Genomic DNA, 18456 nt, shown 5'->3' with positions numbered 1-18456 from the left:
TTTGCTCTATTATTCTGTTTGATTGCCAATGTGTTAGACTAGTGGATTATGGATTTTGTTAACAAGTTTCTACACAACCAAAATCCAAACACAGCCTAAAAGAAATTCATGCATTTTGCTTCTATGTGTTGCGCGTTGTCTTGATTATTCAACTGTCAATACAAATGTTTCCATAAGAGATACCCATTTAGTTAAGTTTTTAATTGTTCTAAAAATTTAAGATTAGATTTCTCTTAAGTTAGTCATCTCAACTAGTGTTTGGACATGGTACGTTCATTTTGGGACCGATTTCGATGATCCGAACCATTTGCTTTTTAGAACTCTTTATGTAAAATATTCATGAAAAAAATCAATATGATCGGATATCGGTAACTATATATATATTTGAATCAAATTTATTTTATAAAAAACAAATGACTATTCTTAAAAATATATTTGCCGTTTATTTTTTTAAAATAAATATAATTCAAACATATAGCTATTCATGTCGAATCATTTTAATTTTTTTACATGAATACTATATTCAATAAATTCTAAAATATGAACGATTCAGATCATTAAAATCAATTTCACTAACCTTTTAAACTAATGTAGAGATGCAAACATTTGTACATAAAGAAATAAGATTTACCCAGCCTAAATTTTGATATCATGTTAAGGTAACAATTGTCCCAAAAGATTAAACATTCGTACATAAATAATCCCATCAATATATACCAAGCCGTTCGACATATATATATATATATATATATATTTTATCAGGACTATACTTTCACCCTTAACATACTACCTTTTTAAATCTAGAAGACAAATTACAGGTGCATCAAATCTAATCACAAAATAAAACACAATTTTTTCACAGATGTACTCTATCAGGGAGCGTTGTCTAGTTATGAGTAATTTTCAATAACCTAACCATCTTATGATTATAAGTCATAATACATGGCTTCAAAAAGTTTCATTGAAAGAAGATTCAGAATACCATATTTACAAAGATATAAAAAAAAAAAATTAAAAAAAAAAAAAACAGAAACAAAATATGTACAAAATTTCCAAGAAAAAAGAAAAAAGTAAAAAAATCACTCCCTCACAAGAAGATATATATACAGACCAGAGGAGGAGTGCTCAAAGAACTCAGCTTTTTGGTTCCTCTTCCATAAAAACTCCAAGAAGCATTTTTGTTTCCATGAACATGGGCGATTTTCTTCATCCAAAACCACCTTTATTATACACTCCATATATATATTATCTATGCGCAACCGCATTAGACACATATCATGTCATATATATACATATACTGTAATATTTTCTTATGTACAAAAAACAGTCCATTGATTCTTCACTCAAAATCGTTGCTTCCTCCATCTATATCAACGGTCCAAAGCATTGATCACTATCCTGCAACCCATTTATGCATCCAGAAAAATTCATAAGAAAATCTCTTATTTTCAAACTATGGTTAAATATGTGAAACCAATTTTTTTTTATATGTTTTTTTTTTTTTTTTTTTTTTTTTTTTTTTAAACAAATGGAGAAAAAGAGAAAAAAAAAATAGTATTAAAAAATAATTTTTGTATAGAAAAGTAATTGAGAATGATATGGCGGTATTTTTTAAATTATAAATCGTAATAGCCGATATTTTTATTTGAAATAAGATGATCGAATAATCACATTTGTATGAAGATTTTATTCAAAAACTGTATTTGTATATCAATAATAAAAAATATTTCTTCCCTGAATAATGTTTTCAGAAATTTGTTAAAATAAAATTTCATTTCATTTAAACCAAAACTTGAAAAGAAAAAGAAAAAAAAATCACAATTCTATATGTGAATATTTTTTAATCTTCATTTTCTCTATAAACGATTCGTTTATTTGGGTAGAAAACATTTTTTACAGATTTTTTTTCAGAAAATATTTTTTAATGTTTGGTGGTGATGGTGGTGAAACAAAGGTGGAGGTATGGCATGGTGGTGCGGCGACAGCGACAGTGATTGTGATGGTTGACATTGGTAAAATTTTAATTTAAAAAATATATTTTTTTTAAAATAAAAAATATTTTCTATTCAAATAAACTTGTTTTTATTAATCATGAAAAATATTTTTCATTAACTTTTATTTTTCATTATATAAAATATCAAAAAATACAAAAAATATTTTCTATAAAATATTTTCTATCCAAACGAAACCTTAGTGTTGTGGCAAGAGAATTGACTGTAAATAAAAAATTAAAATCAAGGGTATTAAAAAACACTCTAGAGAGAGAGAGAACCAGTCGTAAACGGTCGGATTTCTAGGATCGGCGCGTTCAGATGGGTAGTCCGGTGTGGATTCTCTCCTCGTTAGCCTCTTGAAAGGCCCACGAGGTGTGCCCGCTGCGTCCAAAATACACCCCCAAAACAATCACAAAATAACAATAATATTAAAACCCCAAAAACATTATAAAAAAAAGAGAAAAAATAGTGAAATATCTCTCTTCAATTTTGTATAATTGGACATGTTCAAGATATATTTTTTTATTAGTTAAGATTCTTCAATATTTTCACAAAAAAAATTCGATTTAGAGAAATTTCACCTGACTTTCTCTGAGTCGGAACGAAATTTCTCTGAGTTAAATTCTTTTTATAGAAATATTGAGAGACCTTAACTACTATAAAAATATCATATATCATTTATTTTATAAAATTTTAATATTAAGAATCTTAAAAAAAATTCACCCAGACCCTCTCTACAATCATCAAACTTTCACCATATATTTCATGTATAACATAGCTTGTCTCCAATCACATTTTTAGATTGGAGTTTGGCTTCTGTTTCATCACATATCTCATTTTAATAATTTAATCTGTTCATTTTATAAATTCTTATGCAGATTTGTTTTTTGAATAAATTAAATTAATTTGATAATTATAGTCATATTTTTTGTTTATATTTTCTTCAAAAAAAATTGGTGGTCGAAACCACCTTGGTTTGATTTTCAAATTATAATTTTTTGTTTTTTCATCAAAAAAAAAAAACTCATAATTTGTATATAATTTTTTTAGTTCAAAATTTTTTAAAAAAATTTTTAATTAGGTTTATTTTCATCAAATTAATTTCTATTTTTGTTCATAAAAAAACATAAAACAAAACCAAAACCAAATAGATTGATTAATTTTTAAAAACAAACTATTTTTTTTTGTGTTTATTATTCATATATAAAATAAACAACGAGATCACCAAAGCAAAAATTTATGAGCCAACTAAATTGTCCGATCCACAAACTCCATTCTTTCATATAAGAAGAAAAAGTTAAAAACACATAAGAATCAATCTGAACTAAGAAAAAGTTAAAAACACATAAGAATCAATCTGAACTATTTGTATATGATTAATTTTTGTATAAATAAAAGAATATATATATATATATATAAAATAAATAAAAACAAAATCTTACGTGAGAAAGGCGAAGTAGGGGTGGTGGAGGCCGCCGGAGAAGAAGGAAGGGAGCCGGAGTCGAGCTTGCGAAAAGCGGCGGAGTTAGAATTGGTACGGAGGATGGTGATGCTCCGGGAGATGGGGACATCATCGTCGTCGGGAGTAGTAGATCGTGCGGCTGAGAATGAATTGTACTTGCGGAGCTTCCCGAGACCGGAGTCGGGTGCTGGTCCGGCGAGCGTCTCGTCCCAGAGTTTGTGGAGGAAACCCATGTCTTCTTCTTCTTCTTCTTCTTCTTCTTCTTCTTTTGTAACAACCGAATTAAGGTGCTTTTTTACTACTACTATTGTACCAACTCTATATCTATATTATATATATGTATATACACACCTGATACGACTGTTACGAAAAGATGGGTTAATGGGAACGAAGAGAGAAGATTCGGCTTTTGTTTATTATTCACAAAAAGAGTTTTTTCTTCCAGGGTTTGGGGTTGATTTGGTTCTTATAGTGAAGGAGAGTGGATCTCATACCAGTCGTATATATGGTGACTCCTAAAACGCAGGAGAGAGAGAGAGAGAGAGAGCGGTGGGGTTGATGGCTTGGAGTGAATGGGGTGGTTTCCGGCTAATATGGCTTTGTTTGGAGCCATTGAATTAAGGGCTAATTGCAACCCAGTCTAATCAGGGAAAAAAATTTGGAGTTACGTGTACGTTGGGTTTAGTTAGGCCATTTCAGAATGTATTTAAAATGAAAAAGAGAAAATGTATGTAAAATGAGAATAAAATATATGTCAAAGGATCGCTTGTCTCTAAAAATTCCTATTTTCAAAAATTCATGTCCTCATGTCCCAAATCACTTACAACTATTAGATATGTCTTGAAATTCTCAAATCTTTGGATTCTTAAATGGTGTAATAGTTGTGAGTGATTTGGGACAGAGAGAGAATTTTCATATCCCCATGTCCCAAATTACTCGCAACTATTAGACATGTATGGGGATTCTCAAATCTTTGGATTCTCAAATGATCTAATAGTTCTGAGTGATTTGGGATAGAGAGAGGGATTTTTAGAGACAGGAGATCTTTGCTAAATATATATATATATATATATTTCACCTAGTTTCACACATTTTTTTTCTTTTTTATTTCCAAATCCATCTCCAAATCTCCTAATCAAATACAACCTAAAGTCTTATTAGGTAGACTTATTATTCAATAAGTCATATAATAATTAATGATATTTTTCATTAAATACTATTAAAAAAAAAGTCATTAATTCTTAATTTTCAAGAACAGTTTAAAAATTGTCACTAATTATAAATTTTAGCGATATTTTTAAAAATCGTTACAAAAAAATGTCACTAATTTTCAACTTTCAGTAATAGTTTGAAAAATTCGTCAAAAAAAAAAATCACTAATTGTAACTTTAGCGAAAATTTATAAAAATCATGATAAAAAAGTCACTAATTATTAATTTTTAGCGACATATAAAAAATCGTCACAAAAATTATTTTTACCGATGATTTTAGTAACACTTATTTTCAATAGGACTTTATAAAAATTAAGTCAAACTATTAAGACTTATTAATAGTTCATTCAAAAAAAAATTACATATTCATAAAAAAAATAAAATTTTAATTATTAATATTTATAATTTTTTTATTAATTTATAATTATTTTTTCAAACCCCCACTGATTTGATATTTTTCCTTGAATTAAAGTGGTTGGAAGCTCTTATTCCATAACACATGAGGGGGTGTTTGTTCTAGTTTTCATAAGGTGATTATAAGTTATTTTAATTTGAGAGTTTATATTTGACTATTTAATGCAGTTTGTATTTATATCTTATTAAATATAAATAATTTAAATAAATTGAAGAAAGTTGATTGTTTAGAAAGTAAGAGAGGGGTGTTTTTAACTTCTGCCTTCATGTTATCAATTTTTAATTTTTTTTTTAAAAAAAAAAACTCTACCAAATAGGGCCATCAAGGTGTATTTTTATGTAATACTAGAAATTTAAAATTTTATCTTGAACTTTAATAAAAAATATCAATTTTTAACTCAAATGCATTTTATATTTGGATCTTACACTATCATATCATTTTAATCTCCACCACATATGAGTGAAAATCTGGGATAATTTTTATGGGTCAATAGGATTTTTAATTTTAATAAGCATCCCATAATAAGTAATTTTTAGTCTTTAATTAAATATTTTTTGTATTTCACATTTAAGGTCAACAAGACCTCAGAAGAAGGAAATTCTATTTTTACACATCTAAATTATCTTAGTACATACACTTAATGAAATATTATTTTAATGACAATTATACCTTAAACTAAAATTACCATAATAAACATCCACTAGCACCCATAATATTATATAAAAATATTCTTTGTACACATCTTTTAAAAAAAAAAAAAATCTCAATGTATACATTTTGAATTAAAAAAAAACTAAACCTTAATTTTTTCATTGTTATCACTTTGCTTGCTATACACTCTATACCCCTCTATTGCTTGCAAAGCAATACTCTCATAACAACTCTCATATTGCTTTATTCTCTAGATTTATACTCTATTAGTGATGAAAATGTTAGTTATTTTTGTGCATGACCTTTTTTTTTTCCTTTCGCAATTTTCAGTCGGACAACCAGTGCCGAATTATTTCATTATATTTAGACATCGACTGCTGAATTATTTCATTATATTCGGACATAAACTGTGAAAGTTTTTTTTAATTTTTTTTTTAAAACAAATTTGTCGAACTTTTCACTTTTATTTGGAAGTTAAGTTTCGAATTTAATGTATAATTTCAGAAAACCAAGGCCGAAATCCCCAAATCAAAAAACATTAAAAAAAAAAAATGAGGGTTTTATGACAATGGAGTGCACAGAGATCTAAAAATAGTAAATGCAATAACAAATTAGAAAGATGTTTCATCTTCAACAATATTTTCGAGGTTTTCAATGGTTTTTTTTAATGAAGGCTCAATAGGGTTGAACACACTAAAATTAAATATTAAACTATACCAAATTCTATCAGAATAATGGCAAGTCCAGGTATCGATCCACAGGGACTATTGTGAAATTAAACTAATTTAATTGTCAAATTCCTAAATTAATTTTGATAAAAAGATTGGTTGTTTATAACCTAATTTAATAACGAATAAATTAAACTAAGGAATTAAATTATCAATAATAAATGAAATTAGGTTTACTGAATTGGGGAAAAATCCTAGGGAAGAGAATTCACCATTAACCACATAATTAGGGTTTCCAATTGAAATTAATTATGCTATGGTTTGAACGGATTAATGCTTCGCAACTACAAGCTCAAAGCATTTAACAAGAAGATTATCACATTCAATGTACGAGTACGAACCATCTCAAGTAATACGAATCGTTCACTCTAAACTAGGGTAGTGATACGACTCATTCCTCGTAGCATGGTTCGTCCCATACCTTGAATGTGAAGGAATAGAAAATTCATGTATGGATAATATTCAACAATCACAGAAAGTCAAATATTTGAAAAGATAATGAAAATTATATATAAAGAATTTCTAAAACACCATACAATGGTTCAAACCTTTACATAATATAAAATCAAAAAAGAAAAACCTATTACATGGCTGGGGTTTCTTCAAAACCCTAGAAAAAAAGACTAGCCACTCATGGAGGAGTGGGAGGAGGTAGAAGGAGAAGGAACCACCATGGGAGACATCTTTGAAGTTTCTTGTTTCTTCTTCCTTTCCTAACCCTAGCCTCTCCCTTTAGGTCAAAACAATTTCAGAACCCTAATCCAGCCTTTTACTTGCCTTTTTATACTTCCAATCTCGTCCAAACAGGTTTAAAACGTCGGTTTGACTTTCCCAGAAAAAGTCAACGCACGTGCGGGAAAGTCAACGCACGTGCGGGAAAGTCAACTCTATCCAAATTCTGTCTTTTTGCTCATTTTATGCTCCAACGATGTACAACCTGATTGACACTCAACACACATAAAATATACAGTTTGACCAGCAAGTGAAGTTAAGAGATTCTAACTAACGGCCTCAATGACGTACATTTTGGCCTTAATCACATCCCCCAACTTACTACTTGCTAGTCCTCAAGCAAGTAAAATAAAATAAAATAAAACAAAATCTATCTATTTCCTCTTTCGTGGGAAAACGGTTGCATTTAGCATATGCAACAAGCCTTTAAACCACAAAGTTACCCCAAGTGGACGAGTAAAGTCTCGTGAGGGTTTCCAGAAATGATACCCACAAACATTAACATATTCATATATACTCAACAACAAATGACTACACTACTCCACCTAACAATCAACTTATGTGCCACTACAGTGTGATATTTAGACATCATGAGTCATTAAAGACACAGTGGACAAGCATGAAGGAACATATTGAGTCAAAACCACAATTCAGTTAATACAAAAGTAAAGTTCCCTATACTTGTGCATGCTAGTAGACAAGTCATGAGTACCCTCGGTGTAAAGTGCAATCTCCATATTAGTTAACTATCCACTATAATAGCCCAATGTAACTCATAATAACACTCATCATATATAGAAAAACTAACCTGTTGCAGCCAAGATTTTCAAAAGTTATTTTTTTTTTAAATGACTGTGCAATGTCCTGATCCATTAAGCTTTCTAATCAACCCATGTAACAAGCGTTGGGCTAATGACTCCCAAACCAGACGGTTTTAGGGCACTAGGTGTAAAGACACCCTTACGGGCTTAATAACTCGAGTTGAAAAGGCTACGAATCCGAACAAGTCATTCTTCTTATTTTTCCTTAACTGTGCAATGTCCATGTCCCTTAAGCTTTCTAATTAACCCATGTAACAAGCATTGGGCCAATGACTCCCAAACCAAACGGTTTTAGGGCATTAGGTGTAGAGACACCCCTACGGGCTTAATAACTCGAGTTAAAAAGGCTACGGACCCAAATTAGTCAAGTGGTGTTTTTTTTTTTTTTTTTTATTTTAAAGAATCTTGGCTCCTCATTTATTCTTTTCTGCAACTCTAGCTATTATCAATGATGTACACCAGGGATTATAATAAAAAGATCACTGCTATGATAGTGTGCTCATGTGAATTAAGGCATACTCATGACAAGTGTACTAATACCACAAACACAGACAACTCTCTTCGTGCAAACATCACATGCAAGTATCTACCCAATAAACCCTTTTCATACAAGTCTACTATAATCTCCAAATGACATATGCAAATAGCATCATCCTACTAGCAAAAAGTCACATCAGGTGAAGTAATGTAGTCAAGTGAAACAGGTATAAGCATGAATTATGAGTCAAATAAGAATGCACAAAATAAAATATAACCCTCATCCCCCAACTTGAATATGACATTGTCCTCAATGGAAAAGTAAAGAGAAATGAGAGAATATTACCAGAATTGTAAGTGCACATCCAGGTAGGTAGAGAGTAACATATAGACACTTCATACTGTTTGTTTGTTTGTTTGTTTGTTTGTTTTTTTTTTTTTTTTTTGAAGAAAAAAAAGAACTAAAAATAAAAATAAAAATAAAAACAAAAGAGACAAAGCAATATACAGGTGGGTACTATGGGGAAGCCGGTGGCGGTGGTGGCGCCGAAGAGGTGGAACCTCTGGTCTTTTTGGAGGCCCGAGCAGATACACGTCGACCCATATCCTGCACACACTAAAAACAAATAGACACAAAACCATAGAACCAATCATGAGAATAAAATAAAATATGAAAGCACAAGTTGGCCCACTAATGTCCCACATGCAATTTTCCTTTTTTTTTCTTTGTTTTTTTTTATTTGTTTTTTTATTGTAAATAAAAAAAAAAAAAGAATAAAAATGACCTTAAATTAAATTAACGAAATTAGAAACTACACTAAGCTAAACTAGAAAATAACTAAACTACAAAATAGACTAAGATATAGAATAAAATAACCTAAACTAACCGATTTATTTTATTTTATTTTATTTATTTATTTACGAAAATAGAAAATTAAAAATAAAATAAATAAATAAAATTCAATTTTTTTTTGTATAAAAAATTATAAATAAAATAATTGTATCTTTATTTATTTATTTTTAAAATTTATTTATGTATTTATTTAAAATTTATTTACTCAAATAAATTAAAAATGAAATAAATAAATAATAAAAAAAAAACAAAACCACACCGTTTTTTTTTTTTTTTTTTTTTTTCAAACTTTCCGCACTGGCCCACGCACCTGCATATTAAGCAGGGTGCGATTTGTGAGTTTGCCACTTTCCCGCACGTGCGGGGTCCAGGCCGCACGTGCGGCGATTTCAATCCATTCTAGGCGATTTTTTTTTTTTTTTTTGGTTCGGCGTCCCGCACGCGCGGGGCTCAAGCCGCATGTGCGGCTTGGTCAATGCCCTTGGTGCCGCACCTGCTTATTTAGCAGTGCCCACAAAATGTTTTGGTGAGATGGTGCCGCATGTACGTGCACAGTGCCGCACATGCGGGAAATTGTTTTTTTTTTTTTTTTTTTAGTATAAGACAGATTTTGTTTTTATTTATATATATATATATATATATATATTTGTAAAATTGAACAAGTATAACACCCTTTTTTTTTTTTTTTTTAAAAAAAACAACAATTAACAAATAAAACAATTTTTTTTTTTAAATCAAAACTAAGCATTTCTACCTTCAATTGACATCCGAAATAAATATAGTACATAAGAAAATAACGGAATGCCCACTAAAGGTATAATCTTCACGCGAAAACCACGGGTACTACTTTTCTCCCTAACTGTGTTTGTAACTTTCCCTATTCTCCAACAGGGTGACAGACTAGGTTGATTCGGTATCCAGAATCGAGGCGCATAAAGCTACCTCAACCTATGGGGCTGCCATACAGAGTTCAAGCCGAGGTAGTTTTGAAGCAATCTCCACACCCCTGGGTATTTAAACCAGACTCTAGTCTCGGAAATCCCAAACCTTTATGTTCTAGGCTTCGAACTATAGTTTCCACCGTCTCAGTTGGTCTCCTAGGAACTCACTACAAACACAGTTAGGTGGCTATACCAAACCGTCAGATGCCGTTCGGGCACGGCAAACACCAAATGAATTACACCTTTAGAGGATTTAAAGTCTCCTAGACGCAAATAAAGCATGACGAGAACAAAGAAAAACAAAATAACATAGAAGGGAAAGAAAAGAGAATAAGGAATCAATCTATCAATCACAATAAAATGGGTCCATCAAACCCCTGGGTAAAGGAAAATGATCCTTCCTAGTCAAGGAATTTAGTCTTCTATAATCAATGCAGCCTCGCCACCCAGTAGTGGTTCATGTGGGGACTAACTCTCCTCCCTCATTCTCAACAACGGTGATGCCCGATTTCTTGGGCACCACTTGTGTAGGACTCACCCACTTGCTATCTGAGATGGGGTATATGATACCCGCATCCAACAATTTCAAAACCTCCTTAACTGATCCATCAATATCAAAATTTTCAAATCCAAAATGACCTAGACAAGCCTCTAAAGGGTCCTCTACAAGAATGGAGGGCAAAGCCTCCTCCACAATCTCATCCACAACATCCACTAATAAGCACTCCTCTCTCTCATGAGGTTGTTGGGATGCTTGGAAAACATTAAGTTTCACTTGCATGTTACCAAATGAAACTTCCATAACCCCGGTTCGACAATTTATGCATGCATTGGCCGTAGCCAAGAAAGGTCGACCTAAGATCACCGGGATTTGTTTCTTAGAACTGGTTACCGGTTCCATATCTAACACCAAAAAGTCAACAGGGAAGTAGAACCTATCAACCTTAACTAGCACATCCTCAATCATGCCACTGGCACTCTGAGGGACCGGTCAGCCAATTGAAGAGTGACAGTAGTGGGCTTCAACTCGCCAAGCCCAAATTCCTCGTACACAGAGTACAACAATAAATTGACACTAGCCCCTAAATCTAATAAGGCCCTATCAATGAAATGGTCCCCTATAATGCATGCAATGGTTGGGGCACCCGGGTCCTTAAGCTTAGGAGGTGTGTCATTCAACAAGATGGAGCTTACTTGCTCCGTGAGTAGGATCTTTTGGGACACATGTGTCCTAGATTTACGCTTTTGCGTACAAAGGCCCTTCAGAAATTTAGCATATGATGGTACTTGCTTAATCGCCTCCAACAGGGAGAGGTTGATTTTTTCCTGTTTAAAGACATCCATCATTGCCTCCATAGATGCCGCCTTCTTATTAAAAGGGGACGGTGTATCGAGGCATTGGGGAAAGGGTGCCTTAGGCACATATGGAGTGCTAGGGACTAACTTATCCCTCTTAAGTGTTTCCCCCTCACCCTTGCTCTCATTAGGTGTACCCCCATGGTCACCCTTCTTAACTCTAGTTGCATCTGGCGCAACTGACTAAGGCTCTAACTCCCTACCATTTCTTAAAGCAACCACCGCCTGCACTTGCTCATGTTGCTTACCATTCCCACCCGAACTCTCTGCCCTATATTGTCCCTTAGGGTTGGCCACAGTTTGACTTGGTAATTTTCCCTCCTCTCTCCGATTCATGTAGTTAGCTATTTGACCCAATTGGGTCTCTATCTTGGCAATAGAGTGAGTGTGGGAGTGAACTATCGGTGCTAACCCCTTAAGTTCTGAAAGAACTTCCAACACCTGAGTCTCAAAGGCAGAGTTGCCCTGAGGAAGGCAGGGGTTGTGGTTGCCGGTATAGTTGTGGGGGTCGATAAGGTTGCGGTGGTTGGTAGGATGATTGGTTGGCAAAATTATTGAAATTCTGCCTTGATGGTGGAGGATTATAAGAAGTGCCTTGTGAAGGGGGTCTCCATGAGAAGTTAGGGTGATTTCTCCATCCCGGATTATATGTGTTGGAGTATGGGTCATTACCCGGGTTGGAGAATCCTTGAGTCACATTCACATGCTCTTGGACTAACTCCGGAAATTGTGATGCCGAAGGGCACTCACTCAAGTCATGAGCAGGGCTCGCACATATAACACATGCCTCACGGAATTGAGGCTGATCTTGCTGGGTAGGGGCATGTCCCGTAGCTAATAAGTGGTCTATCTTGCGGGACAGTACCTCTACTTGTTGGGCTAACTCTAGGTTTTGCCCGACCTCATAAATGCCCCCTCTTTTCGGGGCTCCAACTACGGGTTGTCGGACTTGCCGGGCTGCGGATGCATGGTGAAGGGAATTATCACTTAGGTTCTCAAACAATTGCCATGCCTCGGCATCATTTTTAGACATAAATGTCCCACCACAGGACGAATCCACCATTTGGCGGTGCGGCTCAGTTAAGCCATAATAAAATGTTTAAACAAGTTGCCAATTAGGTACTTGGTGGTGAGGACACTGTTGGAGAAGGTCTCTAAGTCTTTCCCACGTCTCATGGAATTGCTCGCCATCTATTTGAGCAAAGTTTGTGATGGCTCGCCTAAGCTGGTTGGTTTTACCTATGGGAAAGTACTTCTCCAAAAACCGTTGCTGTAATTGGTCCCAAGTTGTGATTGAATTAGCAGGTAAAGAATTTAGCCAGCGTTTGGCTTTATCCTTTAACGAGAATGGAAACAATCGCAACATTAAGGCCTCATTTGTGAAATTCTGGATTCTCACTGTCGAGCAAATTTCTAGAAATTCATTCAAATGCTTATAAGGGTCATCATGAGTTAGTCCATGGAATGATGGGAGCATTTGTATAGTGCTGGACTTAATCTCATAATGAGCAGCAGTGGTGTTGGGTAATTGGATGCATGATGGTGATGTATATGCAGTAGGTGTAAAATAATCCTTAAGTGTCCGGTTGGGCACATCCGGGACATTAGGATCGGCCATCTCTAATGGCTCAACGTATGAATATGAATATTCAAGCCTAGGAATACAGGCAGAGGTCCTAAGTCTTCTAAGGGTCCTTTCTAGTTCAAGGTCCAAACTCCACAATTCAGGGCCACAAGAACGACGCCCGTGCATACACTACCCAAACACACACAACAAGTTCCGACTCTGTGCACTAAGAATGAAAGCAAAATACCAAAGGAAGAAATACTCACAGCGGTTTAACGAAAATGCTTTACTCGTGTTACGGATGGTTGACGTGTAGACGTTGTCTCCAACCTCTGTTTGAGCTTTGACTTTCGTTTTAGCACTTTGGTGCTTTGCTTGTGAGTGTTTGCTTCTGTTTACTCACTTTAGCGCTGCGGTTTTTTTATTTTATTTTTGAAGCTCGGCTGCGCTCCGCTTGCACTTCAGTGATAGCTCCAATTTCAAACGCTCTGCACACTTAGCAACACCAAAAGCATAAAATCCTAAACTAAAAATTAAAATAAGAATGTAACTTTAAATTAACTAATTTCGCCAGAAGTCCCCGGCAACGGCGCCAAAATTTGATGGGTCGTTGAACACACCAAAATTAAATACTAAACTATACCAAATTCTATCAGAATAATGGCAAGTCCAAGTATCGATCCACAGGGACTATTGTGAAATTAAACTAATTTAATTGTCAAATTCCTAAATTAATTTTGATAAAAAGATTGGTTGTTTATAACCTAATTTAATAACGAATAAATTAAACTAAGGAATTAAATTATCAATAATAAATGAAATTAGGTTTACTGAATTGGGGAAAAATCCTAGGGTAGAGAATTCACCACTAACCACATAATTAGGGTTTCCAATTGAAATTAATTATGCTATGGTTTGAACGGATTAATGCTTCGCAACTACAAGCTCAAAGCATTTAACAAGAAGATTATCACATTCAATGTACGAGTACGAACCATCTCAAGTAATACGAATCGTTCACTCTAAACTAGGGTAGTGATACGACTCATTCCTCGTAGCATGGTTCATCCCATACCTTGAATGTGAAGGAATAGAAAACTCATGTATGGATAATATTCAACAATCACAGAAAGTCAAATATTTGAAAAGATAATAAAAATTATATATAAAGAATTTCTAAAACACCATACAATGGTTCAAACCTTTACATAATATAAAATCAAAAAAGAAAAACCTATTACATGGCTAGGGTTTCTTCAAAACCCTAGAAAAAAAGACTAGCCACTCATGGAGGAGTGAGAGGAGGTAGAAGGAGAAGGAACCACCATGGGAGACATCTTTGAAGCTTCTTGTTTCTTCTTCCTTTCCAAACTCTAGCCTCTCCCTTTAGGTCAAAACAACTTCAGAACCCTAATCCAGCCTTTTATTTGCCTTTTTATACTTCCAATCTCGTCCAAACAGGTTTAAAACGTCGGTTTGACTTTCCCAGAAAAAGTCAACGCACGTGCGGAAAAGTCAACTCTACCCAAATTCTGTCTTTTTGCTCATTTTATGCTCCAACGATGTACAACCTGATTGACACTCAACACACATAAAATATACAGTTTGACCAGCAAGTGAAGTTAAAAGATTCTAATTAACGGCCTCAATGACGTACATTTCGGCCTTAATCAGTCTTCAATGAAGGATTTTGTCTTCACTTTACACTGTGGTCTTGAATGGTCTTCACGTGACTCTACATTGCGTATATAAATTTGGAAGTAGGGTCACTCAACAAGTGTGTGGAAAGGAGAGTTGAGTAGTGTGTACACAATGATTATGACTGAAGGGTATAATTGTAACTTTTAGTGTGTAGATTGATAAAATTAATTAATAATCAAATTAATAAGTGTGTGTATTGAGAGAATTCTTGGTATTTTTCTATAATAATATAAGAAAAATATATAAAATAAATTAAATAGAAATGACAAAATAATTTTTTTATTTAAATAATGAAATACATAATAAAATACACAACTAAAAATACTGAAATGAATTAGATTACATTACTAATATAACGAAGTGTTAATATGGATAATTAAAGATTAGAACTCATCTAGGTAAACTAAATTTTAAAAGAACAATGAGAGTTCCACTTATGAGAGTTGTGTGATACCACAGTTACTAGAGTTCCAGTTATGAGAGTTGTGTGATATCACAGTTGATAAACCGAAACTTGTGTGATACCACAGTTGCTAGAGTTCCAGTTAGAAACGATAGTGATCAAGTGTCTTTCCAACAAGACTCCTAGAAACCCATAGACTCGATCAACATCTTAGAAACTAAATCTCATACCCATATAGTCACATAAACATGTTATCATATAAGTACATAACATTACATTTAGGTCTCTAACAAGCGAGACAAACCCATTGTGGTACTAACTACTTCCCACGTACCCAAAGTATTTAAACCCGGTATGCTCTAATACCAAGTTGTCACACCCTCAAAATAAGACATAATCATCCACTCATGAAATCCACAAAACATAATAGAAAAGTCACATTTCATTTATCAGAGTCTTCTTCAAAGATGATAATACATGTTAGCAATAAAATAAATACCTTACGGGCTTACATCTTTCCAAGTAAAAACTTGGTTACACCAAAAGAGAGTCCTAACTCTATACATAGAAAGCCCTCGACTTAGATTTACATTTAACACCAAATACAAATAACAAAAACGGAGTCTTCAACTCTTAAACCTCCCAAGCTAAGACTTTGGAGGCGGCATGTCCCATATACCTGAAAAATAGTGTCCCAAATAGGGTGAGCCAATGCCCAGTAGAGATATGCTAAATATTATATGAGAATTAACTAAAACGTTAGCATCCAATAAATGTTTAACACATGTAAACTAACGTACATCCTTTCCATGACCAATCAACATTGACATTCATATTTCAATCCATTTCCATTTATTCATCCAAATCAATTCATTGACTTAGTTCATTTATATCAAAACATTTCAAAATGAGACTACAACTTATATTATTAACACTATAATCATGAACATCATTCATACACTTCCATTATCTTGCCATTTTACGGAACTACGTCTGAGGGAACCGGTACCCAAATATATATATATGATTTCGGAATTTTTACTCTGGACACTCCGGCCAACTTAATTATCAATGGAGTCCATCCCCTATCTCATCCCAAACAATGGAGTCCATTCCCTATCTCCTCCCAAACAATGGAGTCCATCCCCTTTCTCCTCCCAAATAAGATTCATATACAATGTATTTAACACGTCGTCATATACAATGACCAATTAAGTCACATATTCAATGTTTATATCCAACCGTCATATTTAATGACATAATCCAATTGATTAGTTTAAATTTACCTAATTATCATGCAGTTTCTACAACACTCATGGCTATCTTTCACCGATAGCCTAAGACAGATATATCTAAACAGATAATAAATTTCTCAATAGATAATTAATCACATTTTCCATAAATGAGTGATTCATTGATCCAACTACACCATCTAATCATAATTTCCTTCAATTTCATGATTCTCAAACCAATTTCATATTTCAATTTTTGTCTCATGATTCAACCAATAATTAATTCGATTCAAATTAGGACATTTTTCCATATTTTCTCAAATATTGCACCCAAGGCCAAATTTCACCCATATTATACACACAACCCCATTTTCAAGACCTCACATACACATATGGAGTTCAAGGTAAAAACCCCTCTTTTACTATTTCAAACTCAAAACCCTAACTTCACCCAAACCAAACATTTATACAAAATGACCAACATCTATGTTAAAACCCATATAGAAGAGTAGAATATCCCTACCTTAAGAAGAGAAGATGAGCCAAGCAAGGGATGAACTCCAAGGATGACGAAATCAACTTCTACTCGGATGAAAATAGAGATCTTGAAGAGCTCAATTTTTTTATCAAGGGAAGGAGGGTGAGAAGATCACTAGATTTAGGTCAAAATGTAGAGAGAGAGGGTATTTTAGAGAGAGAGGCTTTCAACTTAGGGTTTTGAAAAGTTTTAGAGAGAGAATGGACAGAAAAAGTGATTTAAAATGTCACTTTTGCTATTTGATATATGTACAGTCCGCTCGAGTGGAGAGTTTGACGCTCGAGCATTAGACACATAAATTCGACCCGCTCGAGCGCAATAAAGTCCGCTTAAGTGCCAAGACACAACAACAAGGCACTACCCACTTGAGCGCAATGAGACCCGCTCGAGCGCAGAATACACTCGTCCAATATTTTACAGACTTCAGAGAGGCCGCTCGAGCTCAGACCCGCTCGAGCATAAGAAACGTCGCTCGAGCGTGAAAAACACTTCTGTAACATTTCTTTCAGACGCACAAACTACTGAAAGATTGCAAATCCCACTCGAGCGCAAGAAGACTTGCTTGAGCGGAAGACCAAAATTCTGGGCAACTAGGTTCTAGACGAACTAGCAACCCACCTGTTCTAAACACGTTCAAGACATCCCAAAATTCAAATACAAGGAATTAAAGAATGAAAATAAGATACAGACAACAACATACAACCACTAAACCCGAGTTCAGAATACCATAAGAGCCGGGTTAAAATCCGGAATCGCTATAATCATAGTTATTGAAGTTCATTTTTTTTTATTAAGACATAGATAGACTGTCAAATTGCTGAATTCTTTTTTTTTTTTTTTCATAGATAGACTCGTACTACAAAAATTAAGGAACAATTGCTTATTAGTAGGATAATTTGAAAATGATTACATTATATAAGAATATTTTTGGTACAAATTTGATACATAAGAAGGACTTCCATCGAACACACAAAAAATACTTGTACCCCATGAAAATGATTTGAGATTTCCCCTCAAAAATTTGGATTTGCCCCTACCAAAAAAAATAAGAATAAATTATATTTACCACCATTGAAGTTTAAAAAATATATTCAAACCCCACTTGTTCTTACATTTTTGTTGAAACTTGTAAACAAGTCCAATATTTTTTTGAATTGCCCCCAAGATTTAACATATTTATTAGAGTTGCTTTTAATTTGGATTAATTTAATCTTATTGAAAAGAAGTCATTATAATTATATTAAATTTATGTGTTTATTATATTCACTACAACATATAACAGTTTTAGAAGTTAAATATTTTGATTTTTAAAAGTAGAAATTTTGTTAAAAAAGACATTTAAGATAGTCGATAAAAAGTCGTCTAAAAAAATAA

The 18456-nt window shown here is 33.5% G+C and overlaps 1 protein-coding gene across 1 annotated transcript; it reads right to left on the bottom strand.

The window, feature by feature from the left end:
- Nucleotides 1-943: 943 nt before the first annotated feature.
- LOC114261171 (Dormancy/auxin associated family protein) lies at nucleotides 944-4133 on the bottom strand. Its single transcript, XM_028201376.2, has 3 exons — nucleotides 3437-4133; nucleotides 2273-2375; nucleotides 944-1398 (listed from the first exon to the last, which is right to left on the bottom strand). Exons 1-3 carry the CDS (start codon nucleotides 3687-3689, stop codon nucleotides 1371-1373), a joined length of 384 nt encoding a protein of 127 aa, XP_028057177.2. The 5' UTR covers nucleotides 3690-4133; the 3' UTR covers nucleotides 944-1370.
- Nucleotides 4134-18456: the final 14323 nt, after the last annotated feature.

The sequence above is a fragment of the Camellia sinensis genome, chromosome 15, assembly GCF_055761805.1.
Source record: "Camellia sinensis isolate YWXY chromosome 15, ASM5576180v1, whole genome shotgun sequence".
Taxonomy (NCBI): Eukaryota; Viridiplantae; Streptophyta; class Magnoliopsida; order Ericales; family Theaceae; genus Camellia; species Camellia sinensis.
Note: the sequence above shows the minus strand (reverse complement) of the source record. Positions and strands in the feature narration are given on the sequence as shown.